The sequence below is a fragment of the Orycteropus afer genome, unplaced genomic scaffold (genome assembly GCF_000298275.1).
Source record: "Orycteropus afer afer isolate SDZICR_OR568_19922 unplaced genomic scaffold, OryAfe1.0 scaffold00088, whole genome shotgun sequence".
In the NCBI taxonomy this organism is placed as follows: domain Eukaryota; kingdom Metazoa; phylum Chordata; class Mammalia; order Tubulidentata; family Orycteropodidae; genus Orycteropus; species Orycteropus afer.
Window position 1 is genome coordinate 890,000 of NW_006921675.1, and position 22,110 is coordinate 912,109.

Genomic DNA, 22,110 nt, shown 5'->3' on the forward strand with positions numbered 1-22,110 from the left:
AAAAAGAAAGAAAAAAGAAAAGAAAAAGTCAGTGGACTACTGAGTAGGGCACCCAGGCTCCGTCTGAGCACACAGACTGTGATGGAGTTCCTGTGGGCCCAGAAGGTAGATGGGAGTGGGGCTGGCCACACCTCCGTTCACCAAGCAGGTATAGGGTATAGTAACAAGAAAAACGTCGTACCTTTTCAGTCTTGCAGGCCCCGAGTGTCCTTGGGGTTGCTGGAAAGCAGAATATGCTCTTAAGCCCCAGAAATCTGCAAGAGCGCTGTCTCTTTAAATATCCAAAACAGTCAAGCCGCTTTTTAAACCTTCAAAATGGCGGCGTCTTCTGGACCGGCAAAAGTTCACAGCTCAACCCACCTTTCTCTTCACCTTCTCCATTTGTTCCCTAGCCACCGTGCACAGTCCTCTGTGCAGTCTGTTAGTTCTTTTAGCAGTCAATGGTACTTTCGGTGTTCTTCGCCAGCACCACAACTCAAAAGCATCAATTCTTCTTTGGTCTTCCTTATTCATTGTCCAGCTCTCACATGCATATGAGGCGATTGAAAAATATCATGGCTTATGTCAGGCACACCTTAGTCCTCAAGGAGACATCTTTGCTCCTCAGCACTTCAAAGAGGTCCTTTGCAGCCAACTTGCCCAGTGCTGTACATCATCTGATGTCCTGACTGCTGCTATCATTGGCATCAATTGTAGAATGAAGCAATGTTAAGTCTTTGACAACTTCAATCTTTTCTCCATTTATCGTGATGCTCCTTATAGGTCCAGTTGTGAGGATTTTTGTTTTCTTTATATTCAGATGTAATCCATACTGCAGACTGTATTCTTCAGTCTTCATCAGTAAGTGCTTCAAGTCATCCTCACTTTGAGCAAGCAAAGTTGTGTCATCTGTGTATCTCAGGTTGTTAATGAGCCTTCCTCCAGTGCTGATGCCATGTTCTTCATATAGTCCAGCTTCTCGGATTATTTGCTCAGCATATAGATTGAATAAGTATGGGGAAAGGATACAATCCTTACACACTCCATTCTTGATTTTAAACCATGCAATGTCCCCTTGTTCTGTTCAAATGACAGTGTCCTGGTCAATGTACAGGTTCCTCATGAGTACAACTAAGTGTTCTGGAATTCCCATTCTTCTCAATGTTAGCCACAATTTGTTATGATTCACACAATCAAATGCCTTGCATAGTCAATAAAACAGAAGTAAACATCTTTCTGGTATTCTTTGCCTTGAGCCAAGATCCATCTGCCAACAGCTATGATATCCCTTATTCCACATCCTCTTTTGAATTCAGCTTGCACCTCTGGAAGTTCTCTGTCAATATACTGCTGCAACCGTTTTTCAATTATCTTCAGTAAGATCATACTTGCGTGCAATATTAATGATATTGTTCAATAATTTCCACATTCTGTGGTATCACCTCTCTTTGGAATGAGTACAAATATGGATCTCTTCCAGTCAGTTGGCCAGGTGGCTGTCTTCCAAATCTCTTGGCATAGTCAAGTGAGTGCCTCCAGTGAGGCATCCATTTGTTGAAACATCTCAATGGGTATTCTGTCAATTCTTGGAGCCTTGCTCTTTGCCAGTTCCTTCAGTGCAACTTCAACTTTTCCTTCAATACCATTGGTTCTTGATCATATGTCATCTCCTGAAATGGATGAAGATATACCAATTCTTTTTGGTCTAGTGACTGTGTATTCCTTCCATCTTCTTTAGATGTTTCCTGCATCATTCAATATTTTGCCCATAGAAACCTTCAATATTGCAACTTGAGGCTTAAATTTTTTTCCTCAGTTCTTTCAGCTTGAGAAATGCCAAGTGTGTTCTTCCATTTTGGTTTTCTAATTCCAAGTCTTTGCACATTTCATTATAGTAATTGTCTTTGTTTGCTCGAGCTGCTCTTTGAAATCTTCTGTTCAACTCTTTTTATCTTGTCATTTCTTTTTGCTTTAGCTACTCTCTGCTCAAGGGCAAGTTTCAGAGTCTCTTCTGTCATCCATTTTGGTATTTTTTTTCTTTTCTCATCTTTTTAGTGACCTCTTGCTTTCTTCATGGATGATGTTCTTGATGTCATCCCACAATTCTTCTGGTTTTCAATCATTGGTTTTCAGTGCATCAAATCTGTTCTTTAGATGGTCTCTAAATTCAGGAGGGAGATTATCAAGGTCATATTTTGGCTCTCATGCACTTGTTTTAATTGTCTTTAACTTCAAGTTGAACTTGCATATGAGCAGTTGATGGTCTGTTCCACAATCAGCTCCTGGTCTTGTTTTGGCTGAAGATATTGAGCTTTTCCATTGCCTCTTGCCACAGATGTAGTCAGTCTGATTCCTGTGTATTCCATCTGGTGTAGTCCACGTGCATAGCTGCTATTTGTGTTGTTGAAAAAAGGTATTTACAATGAATAAGTCGTTGGTCTTGCAAAATTCTATCATGCGATTTCTAGCATCATTTCTGTCACCAAAGCCAAACTTTCCAACTACCAGTGATTCTTCTTTGTTTCCAATTTTTGGAGTCTAGTCACCAGTGATAATTAACACATCTTGATCGTATGTTTGCTTGATTTCAGACTGCAGAAAGTGATAAAATCTTCAATTTCATCATCTTTGGCTTTGGTGGTTGGTGCATAAATTTGAATAACAGTCGTATTAACTGGTCTTCCTTATAGGTGTATGCATATTATCCTATCACTGACAGCATTGTACTTTAGGACAGATCTTGAAACATCCTTTGTGATTATGAATGCCATGCCATTCCTCTTCAAATTGTCATTCCCGGCATAGTAGATCATATGGTTGTCTGATTCAAAATGGCCAAAGCCCGTCCCTTTCAGCTCACTAATGCCTAGGATATCAATCTTTGTGTTCCATTTCATTTTTTACAACTTCCAATTTTCTTAGATTCATACTTCGTACATTCCATGTTCCAATTATTAATGGATGTTTGCAGCTGTTTCTCCTCAATTTGAGTCATGCCAAGTCAGCAAATGGAGGTCCTGAAAGCTTTACTTTATCCATATCAGTAAGGTTGGTTTTACTCTGTGACGCAACTTTTTCCCAGTAGTATTTTGAGAGCCTTCTGACCTAAGTGGCTTGCCCTCCTGCACTGTGTCAGACAGTGTTTCCAAGCTATTCATAAAGTTACACAGTAATGTATCAGACAGTGTTTCTCTGCTATTCATAAGGTTTTCCCTGGCCAATTCTTTGAGAAATGTATGGCTTCTTCCTTCTTCCTAGTCTGTCTGAGTCTGCAAGCCACACTGAAACCTGTGCACCATGTTCAACCCTGCTGGCTTTGAAACACCGGTGGCACAACCTCAAGCCTCACAGTAAAACGCCATCACAGTAGGACAAACTGACAGACAAATTTGTCTCCCTTAGCTGTTCGAAACCTCTCCACTCTCCCCTTACCTTGATCCCCACCCCCCGGCTTTCCTGCCGCTTGGGGTGGGGTGGGGCCTGGGTCCTTCCCCTTACTTGTATCCCTGCCACCACCTCCTCCGGGCACCATCTAGTTCTTCTCATCTCAGGGTCATGTAGGCTGAGGTTCACATGGTCCACTAGTCTCTTGGACTAATTGTTTCCATGTGTCTTTGATTTTCCCATTCCTCCCTGCTCTGGGCAAGGAGAGACCAATTGTTGCATCTTAGATGCCCACTCATAAGCTTTTAAGACCTCAGTTGCTATTCACCAAAGTAGGATGTAGAACAGTGCTTTAGTGTAGTATGTTATATCAATTGAGCTTGATGTTCCCTGTGACCATGGTCCTGAGCCTGCAAGCCCAGTGATTCACTCCCCCGGGGTGTTTGGCTGTGGCTAAGAAGTTATCATAACCTTACCTTGTTGGCTCTATTACATATATGGACATTCTTATAGCACATACATAAACATACATAGAAATATCATTTGCCAGATTTATGTATGGACATTGGTATATCTCCGTTTGCCTACCCATACCTGATCATTTAGCCTGTCTATTTATGTATCAACTCTTAGATTAATGTTCATTATTTGGAATATAGGACTTCTTATATACCTTTGCTGACTAGAATGATAGTCAGTTGCCACATGGGGCTATTGAGTACATGAAATGTGGCTAGTCTATGTTGAGATATGCTGTAAGTGTAAAATATGTAGTGTATTCCAAAGACTTAGTACAAAAAAAGCTTTTTACAAAGTCAGAAAGGCAAGAGGAAATGTATTATGTTTTGTATTTAATTTCTGTGGTGTGGATTACCTCAGTTTGCTTTAGGCTTAAAAAGATAAAAGAAGTACAATGTTTATAGCAACTTCAGAGCAAAGGGAGGAAATTCATATTGTCTTCTCTTTTTTTACATTTCATGTTTAAAAAGAAGGAAGAGAAGGAGAGAAAGTGTGTGTTTCCTGTGTTATTCCTCTATCCTTTGAAAATCTTGCTGAGATAGTACTAGTTTAGGCTGTACTAATGTAAGTGCTCCTAAACCTTCTCTCAGAATGCAGGCTGCCTTGGTATTTCAGAATCGTGGTTCAGTTGGTGGTTTGGTTCTTTAATGCCACTCTAACAAAAGATACCACAAGTGAGTGGTCTTAACAAACAGGAGTTTATTCTCTTACAGTTTAGGAGGCTAGAAGTCTTGAATTCAAAGTGCCAGTCCTAGGGGCTAGGTGAAAACCCCTCAACCTTGGGCTTCAGCTCTGCCTCTTGTTCCCAGCCCACTGGAGCTAGAGGCATCTCTTCACTCATGTAGCTGCTGCCTGCTGAGGCTAACAATCCCAAGCTCAACAAATAAAATGGCACAGTCCCAAGATCGTCAAACAACACGGCAGGCTACTGGTTCAAGTCTAGGAACAATCCAAAGGTCAGCAGACAACATGGCAGGCTGCTGAATGAAGACTTGGCCACACAAAGTGTCCAAGAGTGCCAAAAAGCTGTAGAGACCTTTCTCAAAGCCAAAGCTGCTGCTTATATACTGGAAGCAGAACACATCCCTAAGGCAGCTACTCAGCTGCTCCATTAGATTCCACCATGGAGCTGATTACCAGTGTCATCTGGGGATTAACTACATCCAGCTGCCCAATCACTCAAAACCAGGTCCAGCCAAATTGACACACAACTTAACTACCACAGTTGGTTTCCACGTCAGCTTTACAGGGCTACATGGTCTCTGGTTTCAGCTGACCAAGGAAATGGAAGGGCAGAAATAAGTGCTCCTGTCTGGTAGAGATTCCCGGTGGTACAGAAGAAATGCTGATCCTTGCCTTGAAAAGTTTCTGCTGGGCTGCGGTCATTTAATTGTTTTACTGCCATATATTCTAAAGAAAAGGCTTGTTTTCCTACCATTCTGGTCACAAGGACAGATGTGGATAACTGACAGGCTCTGCCTCTAACTAGAGAAATGTTTTTTTCACAATGCTTAGGAGACACTGAGTTTCTGTTAAGCATGGAAAAATTGGGGAACAGTTAGTAGGGATGGCTGAACAACATGATGAACATAATATCACTGAATTATACACATAAAGATTGTAGAAATGGCAGATATTTTGTTACCTATATATTTACCACACACACACAAAATAACAACATGAAACAGGACATTAAAGAAGTAAATATATATTCTTTTGGACAAGTATTTACCCTGTCTCAACTTCAGTTTCCTTGACTTTTATAGTGGGAATGGAGTGAGCGCTTAGGTGGTGCAAATGATTAAAGCTCTCAGCTGTGAGGGGTTCGAGTCCACCTAGAAACACCTTGAAAGAAAGGCCTAGCTAATTACTAATGAAAAATTGGCCACTGAAACCCTGTGGAGTTCACTTCTACTCTGACACATGTGGGGTCGCCATGAATCAGAGCCACTCAACAGCAACTGGTGAAATGGGGGTAATAATGCTGGCTACATCATAGGGATGTTATGAGCACTGAATAAGATGATAAAAGGGCTTAGCACAGTACCTGGTACATAGTCAGCACTTAGTAACCCTTCACTGTAATTACTGTTGCCTTAATTCTCTATTGAAGACCTGCACACAAGGAAACCAGGGTATAATAAAGAGAGACTGCAGGTGGGGAGGGACAAGCCCCAGTAAAAGCTGGACCACCTCTGCAGCCTCATCCCCCACATGGAGGGCTAGTTTGGGCTCAGCCATACCATGATGTCCCTGTGAGAATGCTGGAGGTCCTGAGGGATTTGGTCATCTTCGTCAGACGATAGGAGTTAGGATAGTTCCAAAGAGCTGGTACCAGGGCCAATCCTAAGATTCTGTTAACTCCAAGGAAGGCACAAGCAAAAGCAGAAGCTAAACCTTAGAGTGCCTGGTGCCTGGCTTTTGATCAAGTGACTGATCAAGTGACAGCAGGTGCACACCCCCTTCCGTCAACTCTCAAGGCCTCCGCAGGCCACACCTACTTTCTTCTTTTTTTCAGTTTTATTTATTTTTATTGTGGTGAATATATATGTAACAAAACATTTGACATTTGAACAATCTTCACATATACAGGTCAGTGACATTAATTATGTTCATCAAATTGTTCAACTCTCACTCTTCCCTGTTGACGAATGACACCATCACCTTTAACAGAAGCACAGTGTCCCTTAAGCATTATGTCTTTCTTTCCCCCTTCTGCCTGCTCATGTCTAGTAGCAACTGATAAACTTTCATCTCGATATACTTGCCTATTCTAGATCTTTCCTGTAAGTGAGAACATACAATACTTGTCCTTCTGTGACTGACTTGTTTCGCTCACATGTTTTCAAGGCTCATCCATGTTGTAGCATATGTCAGGACTTTATTTCTCTTTATGGCTGAGTATTCCATGGTGTGTTTGTATCACATTATTTTTATGTGTTCATCTGTTGAGGCCATTTAGGCTATTTTGGCTTTTTGGCTACTGTGAATAGTGCTGTAGTGAACATTAGTGTACAAGTCTTGGTTTCTGTTCTTGCTTTCTGTTCTTTTGGACTTGTGGATCATATGGTAATTCTGCTTAACCTTTTAAAGAACCATCAAGCTTTTTTACAGCAGATGTACCACTTTACATGTTCACCAACAATGGATGAGGGCAGGCCTGCTTTCTTCAGGCTGGGAATCCCAATCAGAATGGCCTGTTGGAGAGGGGAGACCAAGTTCACTGAGTGTGCTCGTGCCAGTGTAGTATCCTTAACATTGAATTTGTGTTGCAAAGACTCTTGGGCAAATGGCTGCCTTTAAGAGATAAGGCTCAAGTCTCCACATCTCAGTCAGAAGGAGGAACACACACTATCCTCAGTTTCTTGATTGCATGGCCTAGACCTGTGTCAGTTTTCTTTTGGTGTCCCATAGCCATACCTTTGTTTAAGATTTCTTTTTCTTCATTTTAGACTTATCCTCTAGTTCTTTATTTCCATACCTACTCAATACCTTGTGTTACCTCTTCACCATCTCCACTCTTCTCACCATGCCCATACTTACATCACCAGAAGGATTTGGAAGCATATGTTTCCTCTGTGGCTTGTTTATGCTAAATTTAAATTGATTAACTTTTAAACAAATACTCTAGAGGTTTTGATTTGGGTGACTTAGAAAGGTGAAGAGGAAAGATTGAAACTCATTATCAATTCCTTTTGATAGCATCTATGTCCTTCAGATAATCATGGGGTAGTGACCTTGCAGAGGGGCCTTTTGGGGATGATGAAAGCTTGTCTAGATCACTGACACATTGAACTTCCATCTCAAACTACAGCTATGATTTGTTACATTGTAGGGAGAAAATATCAGATACACAAAAAGACTGGAAATTCTTTGAGGTGAGTCATTTATGTTTTGGAGCTTATCTCTTTGATACGAAACAGTAAGTACAGCAAGAGCCAGTTGCCATTTGTCAGTCACTTATTTTTAGTAAATGTCCTTTCTGAAAAGGATGTTAAGAAGCTGTATGCCAGCCCTTAAGTATTTGGTCTGATTTTCCTTCTGCAATGGTGACTACATGTATAATTTTCCACAGCTTCCTGGGAATATTGAGAAATTGAGCCATATGGGTTTGAGTCTACTTAGCAACGTCATATGAAGTCCTGGGTGGTGCAAGCAGTTAAGCACTTGACTAGTAACTTAAAGGTTGGTAGTTCAAACCCATCCAGGGGAGGCTTCAAAGAAAGGCCTGGCGGTCTGCTTCTGAAGGTCACAGCCATGAACACCCCATGGAGCACAGTTCTACTCTGCACGCATGGGGTTGCCTTGAGTTGGAATTGACTCAGTGGCAACTGGTTTGGTTTTAGCAGTGTTATATTGACTGGTGGGAACTTTCCGTTCCATAGCTGTGGATTGTGATTCTTGTCTATTTTCTGTTCTAGGCCTTTTTCACTTTCTGTACATATATAGCCTGGATTGTCTTCCGACGTCAACACTTGACAGATATTGAAGAAGAGATAGGCAGACTCTTTCGCACCAATATGTTCAATATTCCTCGAAGGAAGCGTGAAGAGGAAGAATCAGGGGGAGAAAAGAAACGCATGACTTTTGTGCAATTCAGGTATGACCTTTTGACTCCCTCCTAAGCTCAAGGCCATTTCAAGAAAACAGGATGATATAACCTAAATGTCACCTTTCTCCCTGCCACAGGAGAATGATGGCAAAACGCCCTGCGATTAAAAAAGCCATTAACATGCGCTCCCCAGTCTTGTCTACTCTATTACCTTCTCCCAGAGAAAAAGCTCAGCATATCTTTGAGAAGAAGCATCACTATGCAGACATCAAACGTCCAATCCAGATCCAAAGCCACACAGAGCACGTGGACTCCATAGCCATGCCGGTGTAAGTGGCCCGAGGAGAGAGGCGGAGGAGCCCTGAGCGTTGCCTCCTAGTTCAAGCAGGGGAGGGTGGGGGATGAGACTTAGGCCTCTGTCAGAACGCTGAACAAAGAGGAAAACACTTACCTCCCTACCTAGCCCCCGTCCCTCTCCATGTGCTTCCTCTCTAGACATCTCTTGCTCCTCTCCATTTATTTCCTCTCTAGACATCTCTAGGTATCCCCATCTAGACTAAAAAATAAATCCTAGAAAGTTATGCTAGATTCCAAAAAGTCTAAACAGACCTTTTAAGGCCGAAATTTCCTGTTGCAGGAATCATCTTTGGGTAGTACGGGAAGGCCCTATACAAAATCTTGCTGTGGACTGAGTTTTTGGACCCATATGTAAGACTACAGTGGTGGCTCATAGACACAAGCAAAGCTATTTAGTACACATATACATACATACAACCAAACACCTTGATCTTTGGCCTTATTGCTTCAGCTGTACCAATAATTATTTTCACAGAGTTGGCATCTTGGGGGAGCCTCGAAGTCTGTTCAACCCCCATACCCTTCAACCTCTTGAACCAGAAGAAATCATGAAACCATCTGGGAGATGTTCTGTGATGGACAGAAATAACACCAGGGTTCAGAGCACAATGGACTTAACCATGAAAACACTGTCCTCCTAAGTAATGCTCTAAATACACTCCATTTCTGTAATTAAGTCACTGTATTTGAAGTAAACTGCTTTGATTTAACACTTTAAGTCTAATATTTGTGGTTATTATTATTAATCTTTTAAAATTTTTCAAATTCAAGGTTGTAGTCACTTCTTGACCACAGCCAACTACCCACAGGGAATGAATAGTTGGACCTGTGGGTCCGGGACCATAGTCACAGGGGACATCAAGCTCAATTGGCGTAACATACTACACAAAAACGGTTCCACATCCTACTTCGGCAAGTAGTGCCTGGGATCTTAAAAGCTTGCAAGCAGCCATCTATATGCAATGATAGGTCTCTTCTCATCCAGAGAAAAGAAGAATGAAGAAAACCAAAGACACATGGAAACAATTAGTCCGAGCAACTGGTACACCATGCTCCTCAGCCTATACGATTATGCAACCAGAAAAACTAGATGGTGCCTGGCCTACCACTGTCAACCATTTGGAGGGGTCTATGTAGGAGATCCTGGACAGAGTGGGAGAACAATGTGGAACAAAACTCAAAATCGTTCAAAAAAAAAAAAAAAAAAAAGAGGGGGAGACTAGGTTTGCTGGTCTGATGGAGCCTAATTGAACCCCTCAGACTATGGCCCCTAGCTGCCCTTCAGGTCTGGAATTGAACCCACTCCTATGGCTTCCAGCCAAACATAAGACAGGCATATAAGCTGAACATTTACATTAGATAGATACACTCTTGGGAGAGATCTGTCATGGGAGAATAGAATAGAAAGAGACAGCTGTGGGGGGGCAGCAGTGTATGGGAGGGAAGGACACAGGGAAGAGGTAACTATGGGGAGGAAGTGGGAGGGGAGCTGTTGCATTGTGGGAAATTGCAGTCAATGTCATGAGACAAAGTGTATGTGAGCTGCTGTATGGAAAGTGAATTTGCTCTGTAAACTTTCACCCAAATCACAATAAAAATTTAAGGAAAAAAAACTGCTCAAATTATTTTGTTATAAGTTCAACAATAGACTATTGAAGAATTCCAAAAAGCACTTACAAATTTCATTTTCCAGTTTCTAATAGTTCTCATCATTATTTACTTCTTTGGTTTCTATGTGACTATTTAGAATAATGTACTAGAACATTTACTCAGTGGACTAATAAAGAAACATTGTTCATTCAGGATTCTAAGTTCATTTTTGCCTTCTGAGAGAGCATCATTGGTAGTATTGACAACAAAATTTCATAATCGAAAAGACAAAACCTTTGAACATTAAATCTGCTACTCTGGCTGAATTAGAGTCCCTGGGTGGTAAAGGCAGTTAATGCACGCAGCTGCTAATCAAAAGGTTGGAAGTGGAGTTTGCCAGAGGAGCTTCAGAAGACCTCATGATCTACTTTTGAAAAATCAGCCATTGAACACCCTGTGAAGGGCAGTGCTCCTCTGACACACATGGAGTCTCCGTGAGTCAAAATCTACTTGTTGGCAGCTACCTTTTTTTTTTTTTTTTAATTTTTATTGTGATTTGGATGAAAGTTTACAGAACAAATTCATTTTCCATACAGCAGTTCATGCACATTTTGTTTCATAACAGTGACTGCAATTCCCCAGAGTGTAACAGCTCACCTCCCATTTCTTCCTTGTAGTCACCTCTTCCCTGTGTCCCTCTTTCCTGTGCATTCCTGCGCCCCTATCTCCCTGTGCAAACACTGCCCTTTTGTTCTCCCAGGATTGATTGCTATAAGGAGTGTATCTACCTGGTATAAATGTTCACTCTATGTGCCTTTCTATTCTTTGACTAGGAGCTCTGGTGGTGTAGTGCCTAATGCATTTGACTGCTAACCAGAAGGATGGCAGTTCAAATCCACCAGCCACTCCTCGGAAGGAAGATTGGGCAATCTACTTGCCTAGTGATACCGCCTCGGAAACCCAAGGAGGGGTTGCTATGAGTTTGATACGACTCAATGGCAGTGAGTTTTTTTTATTTTTTTATTGTTTGACTGGAAGCCACTGCAGTGAGTTCAATTTCAGACCTAAAAGGTAAGTAGGGGCCATAGTCTTCGGGGTCTCACCAGACTCTGTCAGACCAGTAAATGGGTTTTCTTTTCCCCCCCATGATTTTGAGTTTTGTTCCACATTGTTTTCCTACTGTATCCAGGATCTCCTGCACTGATTGATCCCTTTCTGAGTGGTTGATGGTGGTAGCTGGGCACCATCTAATTCTTCAGGTCTCATGGTGATATATATAGGCTGAGGTCCACTAGTCCTTTGGACTGTTTGTTTCCATGTTGATGGCAACTGTTGGCATTGTGATATAAAGTCCATCTGGTTCATTTAAAACCCTTTTAACATACATGTCTCATTTATACCTTAATTTATTCACTTAACAACAAATATGTATTAAGCCTCTAGTCCATCCCAAAAACCCGATGGTAGGTTATGTTGGGGAAAAAAAGACCATCAACCTGGAGGATATAGTCTGTGTAGTAGAGAAGATAAGTAAAATACATGCATGGTCACAGTACAAGATTGACTATGCCAGAAGCCATAAAAGAGGCAAATAGAAAGTGCTCCAAGAGGACAGAGCGTTAGATCACCCACTTCCAGGGGCACCAGAGAGTTCTGATTTGAATTTGGCTTGGGAGGGGTTGGGTATCAATGAAGGGGGGCTGTCTTAGTTTTCCAGTGCTACTATAACAGTTACCACAAGTGGATGGCTTAAACCAAAAAAGAAAGCAAACTCACTGCCATCAAGTCAATTTGACTTATAGTGACCCTTCCTTGGGTTTGTGAGATGGTATCTCTATGGAAGTAGATTGCCCAATCTTGCTTCCAAGGAGGCTGGTGGGTTTGCACCATCAGCTTTCTGGTTACCAGTCAAACGCCTTAGGCGCTATGCCACCAGAGCTCCTTTGTGGGTGGCTTAACAAACAGGAATTTACTATCTTACAGTTTAGAAGGCCTTCGACCTTGGACTTAAGCTCTGCCTCTTATTCCAGGCCCACTGGAGCTAGAGGCGTCTCCTAACTCAGGCAGCTACTGGCTGCTGAGGCTGACCAACCAAAAATTGGCAGGCAAAATGGCACAGTCCCAAGATCAGCGGGCAACAAGGCAGGCCACTAGTTCAAGTCTAGGAACAATCCCAGGATAGGCAGGCAACACAGCAGGCCACCGAGATGAAGACTTGGCTGAGTGCAGGATCCAGACATGTCAAAAAGCCAGAGAACTTCCTCAAAGCTTCCCCATATATACTGGAAGGAGGCCACACCATAAAGACAGCTAATTAGCTACTCACAGCAGATTCCACCATGGAGTTGATTCCAATCTCATCGTGGGGAATAACTGTAACCAGCTGCCAAGCACTCAGAACCACTTCCCAGCCAACCTGATGCACAACCTTAACTACCACAGGGACCTTCCAGTCAGAGGAAGAACATGTGCAAAGGGACAGAGTTGAAAAATGTGCCCTGTGATTGCTGTACAGCAAGAGCATAGGGAGCAATAGAAGAGCAGGCTGGAAAGGTCAGATGAGTCCCTAAGGTCCAGCTAGGGAGTGAGTTTGAGCCTTGTTTGGTAGGCAGGGAAGATATGAACAGCTAATAAAAACCAGCTCCCTAGATGGAATACAAACCTGCTTGCTGATCATAGAATGTTACTGTTGTAAGAATCCTAGGATGGCATTTAGTCAACTAAAACAATAGGACTGAATTTGCCTTTCTGTGATTACAGCTTTATCCTCAAATGTCCAAATCTTCCTCCTAGCATTTAGCTTCATAGAAAAACCTGATCACCTTTCCCAGATTTCACATCAGGAGCAGAGAAAAGCCAGTCCCAGCCTAGAGATGACCGGGACAGCTTCAGTTTAACATGTCTCCTGTCTTCACACTCTGATCCTTTCCTACGCAGGTCAACTCCCATTAAAACTATGAAGATCTTCTAGATGATCAAAGTCACGGACTACAACACCTTCTGTTGGGCCTTTTATTTGTGTAGAGAATTTCATTGTCATGCACTTTGTTCTAACAGAATTTCATCTACAATATGTTAACATATTTATTTGTTTTTCAGTCAGTATTTTAAAAATAAAATCTGGTTATGCTGAGACTTTGGTAACTGCCTAGTAGGACACAGGAAAGCTTTTCTTGCTTTCCAGTCTGAACTGTGGTGCTTTTGTTCACTTCCTTTAGTCACTCATTTGTTTATTCTACAATTACTATATCCCCAAGCTGTGCTAAGTGCATGTTAGGTTCTGGGAATTCAACGATGGGCAAAATATAGCCTGCTCTGTCATGGAACTGGAAGTCTTGGGGGAAAACAGTCATAAAACAAATACTTATTCAAATAATGAATTAATTGCAATAGTGGTAAGTTCTTCAAAAGAGAAAAAGAAGATACTATGAGAGTATAAAGAAGACACCTGATGGTGCATGAAGGATTGTTGAAGAAATGACATTTAAACCTGAGACTGAAGACACATAAGAGTTAGACAGGTGGGAAGTGGAGATGGGATGATTCCTGGCTGTATTCTTTATCTGTTGTGGCATATACATCCAAACGTGGTGGTTTAAAATAATAACATTTATTATCTCCCAGTTTCTGTGGTTTAGAAATCTGGGTGCAGCTTAGTTGTATCCTCTGGTTCAGGCCCTCTCAAAACACTTCAGTCAAATTACTGTCCTTGGCTGAAGTCATCTTAAGGCTCAACTTGGGGGTGGATCTGCTTTCAAGATCACTCAAGTGGCTGTTGGCAGGATTCACTTTCTTGCAGGCTGTTGAACTGAAGGCCCCAGTTCCACTAAGCTGTTTCCCCAAAACTTCCCTCAGTTCCTTGCTGTGTGAGCCTCTCCACAACGTGGCATTTGGCTTCATCAGAGTGAACAAATGAGAAAGAGTGCAAGCAGGATAGAAGTCAGTCCTTTATAACTTGATCCTGGAACCAATATTTTATCACTTTTGCTGCATTCTATTCACTAAGAGCAAGCCACACTCAAGGTGTGGGGGGCTACGCAAATCATGAATATCAGGAGGTGAAAGTCTTTGGGGGCCATCTTAAAAGTCACCTGACCGCACGGGCAGAGGAAGCATAAATCAAAGCCTTTAGGTGGGAAGGAAAGCCCATCTGAGTTGCTGAAGTGTAGGGACTATGGGTAGAGGGTTGAGGTGTGGCTGGAGGATAGGCAAGAGCCCCATCACGGAAGCTTCCACACGTATATAAAGGGTACACTTAACAGCAATGGGAATGGGGTTCTTGCAATTTGTTCCTTGCACAAAGGCCCTGCCAAGGGGGTGATTAGTGGCTGAAATCCAAATACATGTCCTAGTCTGGTTCTGGATCCTTCCAGGAGTGTCCCATTTTGTGATTCAGAAAGCAATAGGTTTGAATGAGTAGACTTATGAAGGTTTTCAAGCAGATGCATTGTTAAACTTGCCAAGAAATATCCAGCAATTAAGAGAATGAAAAGACAGGTATAGGGTTTCTTTTTTGGGAGTAATAAAAATGTTCTAGAATTAGTGCTTGCTGGTGGTATCTTTTTTTGAGTATACTAAAAACTGAATTATAAACTTCAAAAGGGTGAATTTTATGGTCTGTGAATTATAGCTTAAAAAATAAAAAACAAGGAAAGTTAGAATATGTCAAAGCCAAGACAGCTTCAGGAGACATAATGACTAAATCCAAGTGTAATGTGCTACCCTGGCTGGGATCGTGAAATAGATAAAGGACACTAGGTAGAAACTAAGGAAATCTGGATAAAGTATGGACTTTAGTAATATTGATAACATATCAATATTGGTTTGTTAATTGTGACAGATGGATCATACTAATGTAAGATGTTAACAAGAAACTGGGGGGTGTGTATCTGAGAATGCTTTTATTTTATTTTATTTTTATTGTGATTTGGGTGAAAATTTACAGAGCAAATACACTTTCCATACAGAATTTCACATACACTTTGTGTCATGACATTGACCACAGTTTACCACAATGCAACATCTCCCTTCCCACTTCCTCCCAATAGTTACCTCTTCCCTGTGTCCATCTCTCCATGCACTCCTACCCCCTGAGCTGTCTCCCTGTGCCTGAGCAGCCCTTCTTTCTCTCATGCTTATTCTCTGAGAACTCTTCTAGCTCCACAGTGTGGCATTCTGACCTCTCAGACAATTTTTATACCAAGGCAGGAAAATGAATTTGACTCCTCTGGGCCCCGTTACTATTCAGCACTTCTCCCTCTGAACAGGCTTCAGGTTGCAAAAGAAAATCATTTCAGGGCACTGAGCTCACAGGGTGAACTGTCCCCTTGTTTTATTTGCAGACAATCTGTCTGGCAGCAGGTTCGTAAAGTTGTTCTGTGTCTCTGAGTTTGGGCCATGCTGGTGGCTTTCTCTCTATAAGGTGATGCCTGAGGCAGCCTGGGTGAGCTGTGCCAAGGGGTTTGGTATCCGGGACCACTTCCTTTGCACTTTGGCCTTCCTCCTCCTCCTGGTACAGAATGATTTATTCTCATTTCCTTTACTTCTCCTGGCTGTAACCCAGAGACTTAAGCAGAGCACAAGGACAATACCCTGGGGCTGACAGTCTCAGCCCTCATTCTGAAAAGTCAGGTCACACTGGAGTCTAGCAAAACTGGTAGTCCAAGCCTAGGACCTTTGGGTGGTCACATCTCCTTCCCCCACTGGAGCTATTTAAAACCAAAGTGCTAAGTGTTAAGTCCCTTTGTGGTTACCCCATTTCAATCCTTGCTTTTAAACAACTTTCAGCGACATTGTCCCCCTAATTTGCATAAGTAATACTTGCTCAGTGTAAACAATACTTTGGAAAACAATGAAAAACACAATGGAAAAACTAAATGTTCATCATCTCACCACCCATGATAACGTATCATTGTTAATGTTTTGGTGAATCTCCTTTCAGTCATCTGGGTGCACAATTGTACAAATAAAAATGAGATACACCTGTGTTGGCAACATCTCTCCCATGGTAGCTGTTTTGGTTACCTAGTGATGCTCTGACAAGAATATCCCACAAATGGGATGGCTTGCAGAAACAGGAGTTTATTCTCTTACAATTTTGGAGGCTTTAAGTCTGAGTTTAAAGTGCCAGGCTCTAGGGGCTGGGTGAAAGCCCCTCAACTTTGGGCCCACTGGAGCTAGAGGCTATTCTTCACTCAGACAGCTGCTGGCTGCTGAGACTGACAAGCCCAAGGTTGACAGATAAAAAGGCAGAGTCCTGGTGTTACCAAACCAGACTGCAGGCCATTAATTCAAGTCCATTGAAAGTCCCAAGATTGGCAGAGCATGGCAGGCCATTGAACAATGACACAACTACATGCAGGGTTCAAGTATGCCATAAGCTAGAGACTATTCCCAAAGCTGCTTCTTTTTTTTTTTTTTTTTAGGATTTGGGTGAAGATTTACAGAGTAAATTCACTTTTCATACAGCAGTTCACATATACTTTGTCTCATGTCATTGACCAAAATTTACAATGCAGCAGCTCCCCTCCCACTTCCTCCCCATAGTTACCTCCTCCCAGTGTCCATCCCTTCATACTCTTCTGCACCCTGAGCTATCTCCCTGTGCATAAGCAGCCCTTCCTTCTCCCATGATTGTTCTCTCCAGGGCATGTGTCTACTTGAGGTAAATGTTTAACTCACATGCCAATACTTTGTTTGGCTGGAAACCACAGTTGTGGGTTCAATTCCAGACCTGAAGGGCAACTAGGGGCCATAGTCTCAGTGGTTACACCAGGCTCCATTGGACCAGCAAACCTGGTCCCCACCTTCTTCTTTTTTTTTTTTGCCTCCAAATGATTTTGAGTTTTGTACCACATTGTTCTCCCTCTTTATGTAGGATCTCCTACATCCCTTCCAAGTGGATGGCAGTGGTAGCTGGGCACCATGTAGTTCTTCTGGTCTCATAGTTGTATAGGTTGCAGATCGGATGGTGTACCAGTCGCTAGGACTGATTGTTTCCATTAATTTTGGTTTTCTTCTTTCTTCTTGACGAGGCGAGACCTGTTGTTGCATCTAGATGGCAGCTTCCTAGCTTTTAAGGTCCCAGTCGCTACTCGCCAAAGTAGTAGGTGGAACAATGTTTTGTATAGTATGTTATGCCAATTGAGCTTGATGTCCCCTGTGACTATGGTCCCAAGCCCACAGGATCAACTACTCGGTCCCTCTGGGTAGCTGGCTGTGACCAAGTAATGACCATAACCTTGCCCCTTGTCAGCTCTACTATACACCTGGGAATTCTGATCATTCACATGAACTTATAGGCCCATTGTCTGCCAACCCTATATATGATCTTGGATACACTCTCCATTTAGACATACCTAATTTTTAGTCCCAAAGGTGCTTCTTATATATGGGAAGCAGACCACATCTCCAAAGCAGCTACCTAGCTGCTCCAATAGATTCCACCATTGAGCTGATTACCAATCTCACCATGGAGAGTAACTCCATCTAGCTGCCCAGCCGCTCAACCAGGCCCAGCCAAGTTGACACATAAACTTAACCACCACAGTAGCTCATCAAGAACGTTCTCCTACATCAGCCAATCCTCTTCTAAAACTTCGAAAACATGATTTTAATTGCCCTCTACTAGGTGGCAAGGTCCTTGGGTGGCACAAACGGTTTGCACTTGACTACAAACTAAAAGGTTGGAGACTGTCATCCACCCACTGGTGCCGCAGATGAAAGGCCTGGAGATCGTTACTTAGATAAAGATTACAGCCATTGGACACCCTATGGAGCAGCTCTGCCTGTAAAACACCGGGTTGCCATGAGGTAGAATGACTCGATGGCAACCAGATTTGTGTTTGATACTGGACAGCAACTGGTCTGATTTTCTGTGCTATGGATAGACCACAATGTGGTTGCCCACTCCTCGACTTTCTTTTACACACACGTTGTAATTAAAATCGCTGGTCATTTCCTTAGGACAAAGCCTTGAAAATGATATTGCTGCATCAAAGAATATACTCATTCTCAAAGCCTTATTATTGCCAAATTCCCTTCCAGAAGGCTCACCGCAAAGGACACTACCCCCATCCACTTGCAAAGACTGGTCATTCTCATTCCTTTGAATCTTTGCCAATTCTATAACAGTGAAAAATGGAATTATATGCTTGTTCTAATTTCTACTTCCAGTTAGTAGTAAGAATGACCACCTTCATATTAGTCATTTGTTTCTTCTTTTGTGAATAAGAACCCATTCATATCCTTTGCTTATTTTTCTGTTAATGGACTCTCTTTATCTTTCTTTTATTGATTTGTCAGTCTTTGAAGAAATTTCAAAGGTTTCTATGATGAAAACAGGTTACAGAAGAGCTGAATATAGTAAGATCTCATGTGTGAAAACAAATATGTGTATAGAAAAAGTCTGGAAGGAAATAACTAAATTAACGGTGTTTCTGAGAAGTAAGATTGTGAGTTATTTTTCTTTAAACATGTTTTGCTTACATGTATTTTCTATAATAAAAAAACAAACTCACTGCTGTCTAGTTGATTCCAACTCATAGTGACCCCATTGGGTTTCCAAGGGGCTAAATATTTACAGAAGTAGATGGCCCCATCTGCCTTCCATGGAGCGGCTAGTGGGTTTGAACTGCTGACCTTTTGGTTAGCAGCCAAATGCCTTATCCACTACGCCATCAGCGCTCCTTATTTTCTATAGCAGGTATTACCAAAAAAAGTGTCCCTGATGTCTTGCATAGTGGTGAGTAAGGTTGATTCTCAAATTACTCCCCAGCCTCATTTAGCATTAATACCCACCCTTATCCAGCAGCGCACAGGAACCTCAGTCCTATGAGCAAAAGATATGAGTAGGTGATTGTTATGCATTGGATTGCATCCCCATAAAATGTGTTGTAAATCCTAACCCCTCTATACCTGTAGTTATAATTCCATTTGAGAATGGGTTTCTTTTTTTCCTTTTTTTTTTTAAATGAGATAGTATTAGTGTAGGAGATGTCTTAAGTCAATCTCTTTTGAGATGTAAAAGAGATTAAACAAGTAAGTGGGCAAGCAGAGATGATGGATGAGAGATGCCAGACCGCATGAACATCACTAGAAGCAGAAGCTCACCTAAACAGGGACATTTCTCGAGAGCTGACAGAGACTGAAAGCCTTCCCCTAGAGCTGCACCGTCAATGCAGACTTTTAGCCTCTTAAACTGTAAGAAAATAAATTTTCTTACAGCTTCTGCTTCTCGAAATTTAGCAACAGTTTACAGAAAACTCAGGGAAGGAGGAACATGTTAAACAATACTGCAAGGATGCAACCAGAATAGCTCAAAATGTGAGATGCTTTCCAGGAAAACAACAAGAGGAAAATATAAAAAGGACAGAAGGGGAACCTAAGTCTCTTCAAGATATTTAAATCAGTCAAATGCAATGTATGATCTTTGAATGCATCCTGCTTTGAACAAACCAGTTATATAATTATTGTTGTTATGTGCTGTCGAGTTGGACCTGATTCATAGTGACCCCTCCTTGGGTTTCTGAGGCAGTATCACTACAGAAGTATATTGCCCAACCTTCCTTCCGAGGAGTGGCTGGTGGGTTTAAACCACCAGCCTTCTGGTTAGCAGTCCAGTGCCTTAGGCACTACGCTACCAGAGCTCCTATATCATATATATATGATATGACCAGGGAAAGTAAGTAAGGGGATACTTGTTATTAAGGAATAATTGATAAATTTGTTAGGTGTGATAATAGTTTGTGGTTTTTAAGCACCCCATTTTTAAGAGGTACAAGCTTAAGTATTTATGGATGAAAAACAAATGGCAGGCTGTGGGTAGAATGGTGAGAAAAAATGAGTAGGTACCAACCTTATAAACTATTAATAACCAGTTGCCGTCAAGTCGATTCTGACTCATGGTGACCATTTGTTTGAGGTCAGAGTAGAGCTGTACCCCATAAAGTTTTCAATGACTGTTTTGCCTTCCAAGGCACCTCTGGCTGGACTCGAACCTCCCACTTTTCCACTGGCCGAGCGTGTTCATAATTTGCACCACCCAGGGATCCCCTCCATATACTACTGGGATGTGATTGCAGGTGGACTTGGGAGTATTGCACCCTCCATCCCCACCCTTTTGTTTTGCAACAAGGACACACAGCATGCATGAGAATGTTAAGAAAACATACCCTCCAGAAAATGAACGCAATAACACAATGCAGTAAATCCCCTCTGTGCTCAGACGACAGGAGTCAGCTTCAGGTATGCCAACAGCAGCCAAGCCTCACATGAATTTGTATAGAACCCTTTCTAATTCAGGGGAGTGCTCTTTTGTGTGGCTTCTCTGAGCCCACCGCTTCTGTAAAATGTGCTGGTTCATACCCTGATACTGCTGCTTAATGTGGGAATAACTGTCTCTTCCCACACACTCACCCTTTTCCCTTCACACACATCCTTTAACACGTGCTGATAATCACACACTGATGCAGGCCCTAAAGGCACAAACTGAGCATTTGTTTGAGGTCTCAAGAGTCTAGTGTTATTGTACACAAAGAATAAAACGAGGAGGAGCACTAAATGTCATCACAGGACTCACATTGGAACATAGACCCATGAAAGAACAATTGTGTGGATTTTCAGAACTAGAATGCCGCCCCCCCCCCCATTGCTTCTCACAGCAAACCAGGAAGAAAAACAAACCAATCACGTGCTATGGAGCTGATTGTGTCTCAGGGCAGGGGTGGATTACCCAGTTAGCAAGGTAAGCACAGGTTTATTGTGCTTATTACTAAGGAGGGGTCACTATGAGTCGGATCTGACTCCACGGCATATAACAACAATAACAGTGAACAATTTCATATGGGTTTCTGAGAAATATGTGAAACTGTTCGCTACAGATTAGTAAGTAAGCACAAGAAAGCCCGTGATTACCTTGCTTACTGGGTACTCCATCCCTGTCAAAAAACAAAAACACTATCATGGAATCAATTCCCAATCATAGTGACCCTCATAGGGTTTCCAAGACTGTCAATCTTTACGGAAGTAGATTGCCTGATCTGCCTCTCATGGAGCAGCTGCTGGGTTCTGGTTACCAGCCAAATGCCTTACCCACTGCACCACCAAAGGGAGGGACCGTACATTTGAAAAGAGGTTTTGATTCCATAGGAAAGTTGCTTCAGGGTTGAGAGAGACACAGACGCCAGCCATACCTAGAAGCAGAATCTTCGAGGTGGTGAAAAAATATGAAATTGTTCACCACAGATGAGTCAGTGAGCACAAGTAAGGCCAAGCTTCCCTTCCTGGGTAATCTGACGCTGGCTCAGGGCAACCCTATGTGTGTCACAGTGCAGCGATGCTCCACAGGGTTTTCAGCGGCTCATTTTTTGGAAATAGATGGACAGCCTTCTTCCCAGGTACCTCTGGGTAGAGTCAAGCATCAAACTTTTCAGTTAGCAGTCGATTATGTTGACCACTTGCACCGTGCAGGGACTCCAAACCAGGAAGAACATTGGTTATAGTTGCTGGCTTTCAAATGAGGACCCTGAGATACAGAAATGCATGACTGTGGTAGTTTTGTTTGTGTGTCAACTTGGCTGGGCCTGGTTAAGTGGCTGGGCAGCTGGTGGTAGTTATTCCCCATGATGAGACTGGTAATCAACTCCATGGTGGGATCTATCACAAGCAGCTGAGTAGCTGCCTTTGGGTATGTGCTCTGCTTCCTGTGTATAAGGAGAAGTTTTGAGAAT

General features: G+C 42.3%; 1 protein-coding gene across 1 annotated transcript in view; it reads left to right on the plus strand.

Moving 5' to 3' along the window:
* The window catches only part of PPP1R36 (protein phosphatase 1 regulatory subunit 36), a 75,498-nt gene extending 66,066 nt beyond the window's left edge, over positions 1-9,432 (plus strand). The window contains exons 9-12 of the mRNA XM_007942345.1: positions 7,718-7,760; positions 8,304-8,482; positions 8,572-8,763; positions 9,267-9,432. Coding sequence (XP_007940536.1) covers positions 7,718-7,760; positions 8,304-8,482; positions 8,572-8,763; positions 9,267-9,432 — 580 coding nt within the window. The remainder of the gene's footprint in view (positions 1-7,717; positions 7,761-8,303; positions 8,483-8,571; positions 8,764-9,266) is intronic.
* Positions 9,433-22,110: the final 12,678 nt, after the last annotated feature.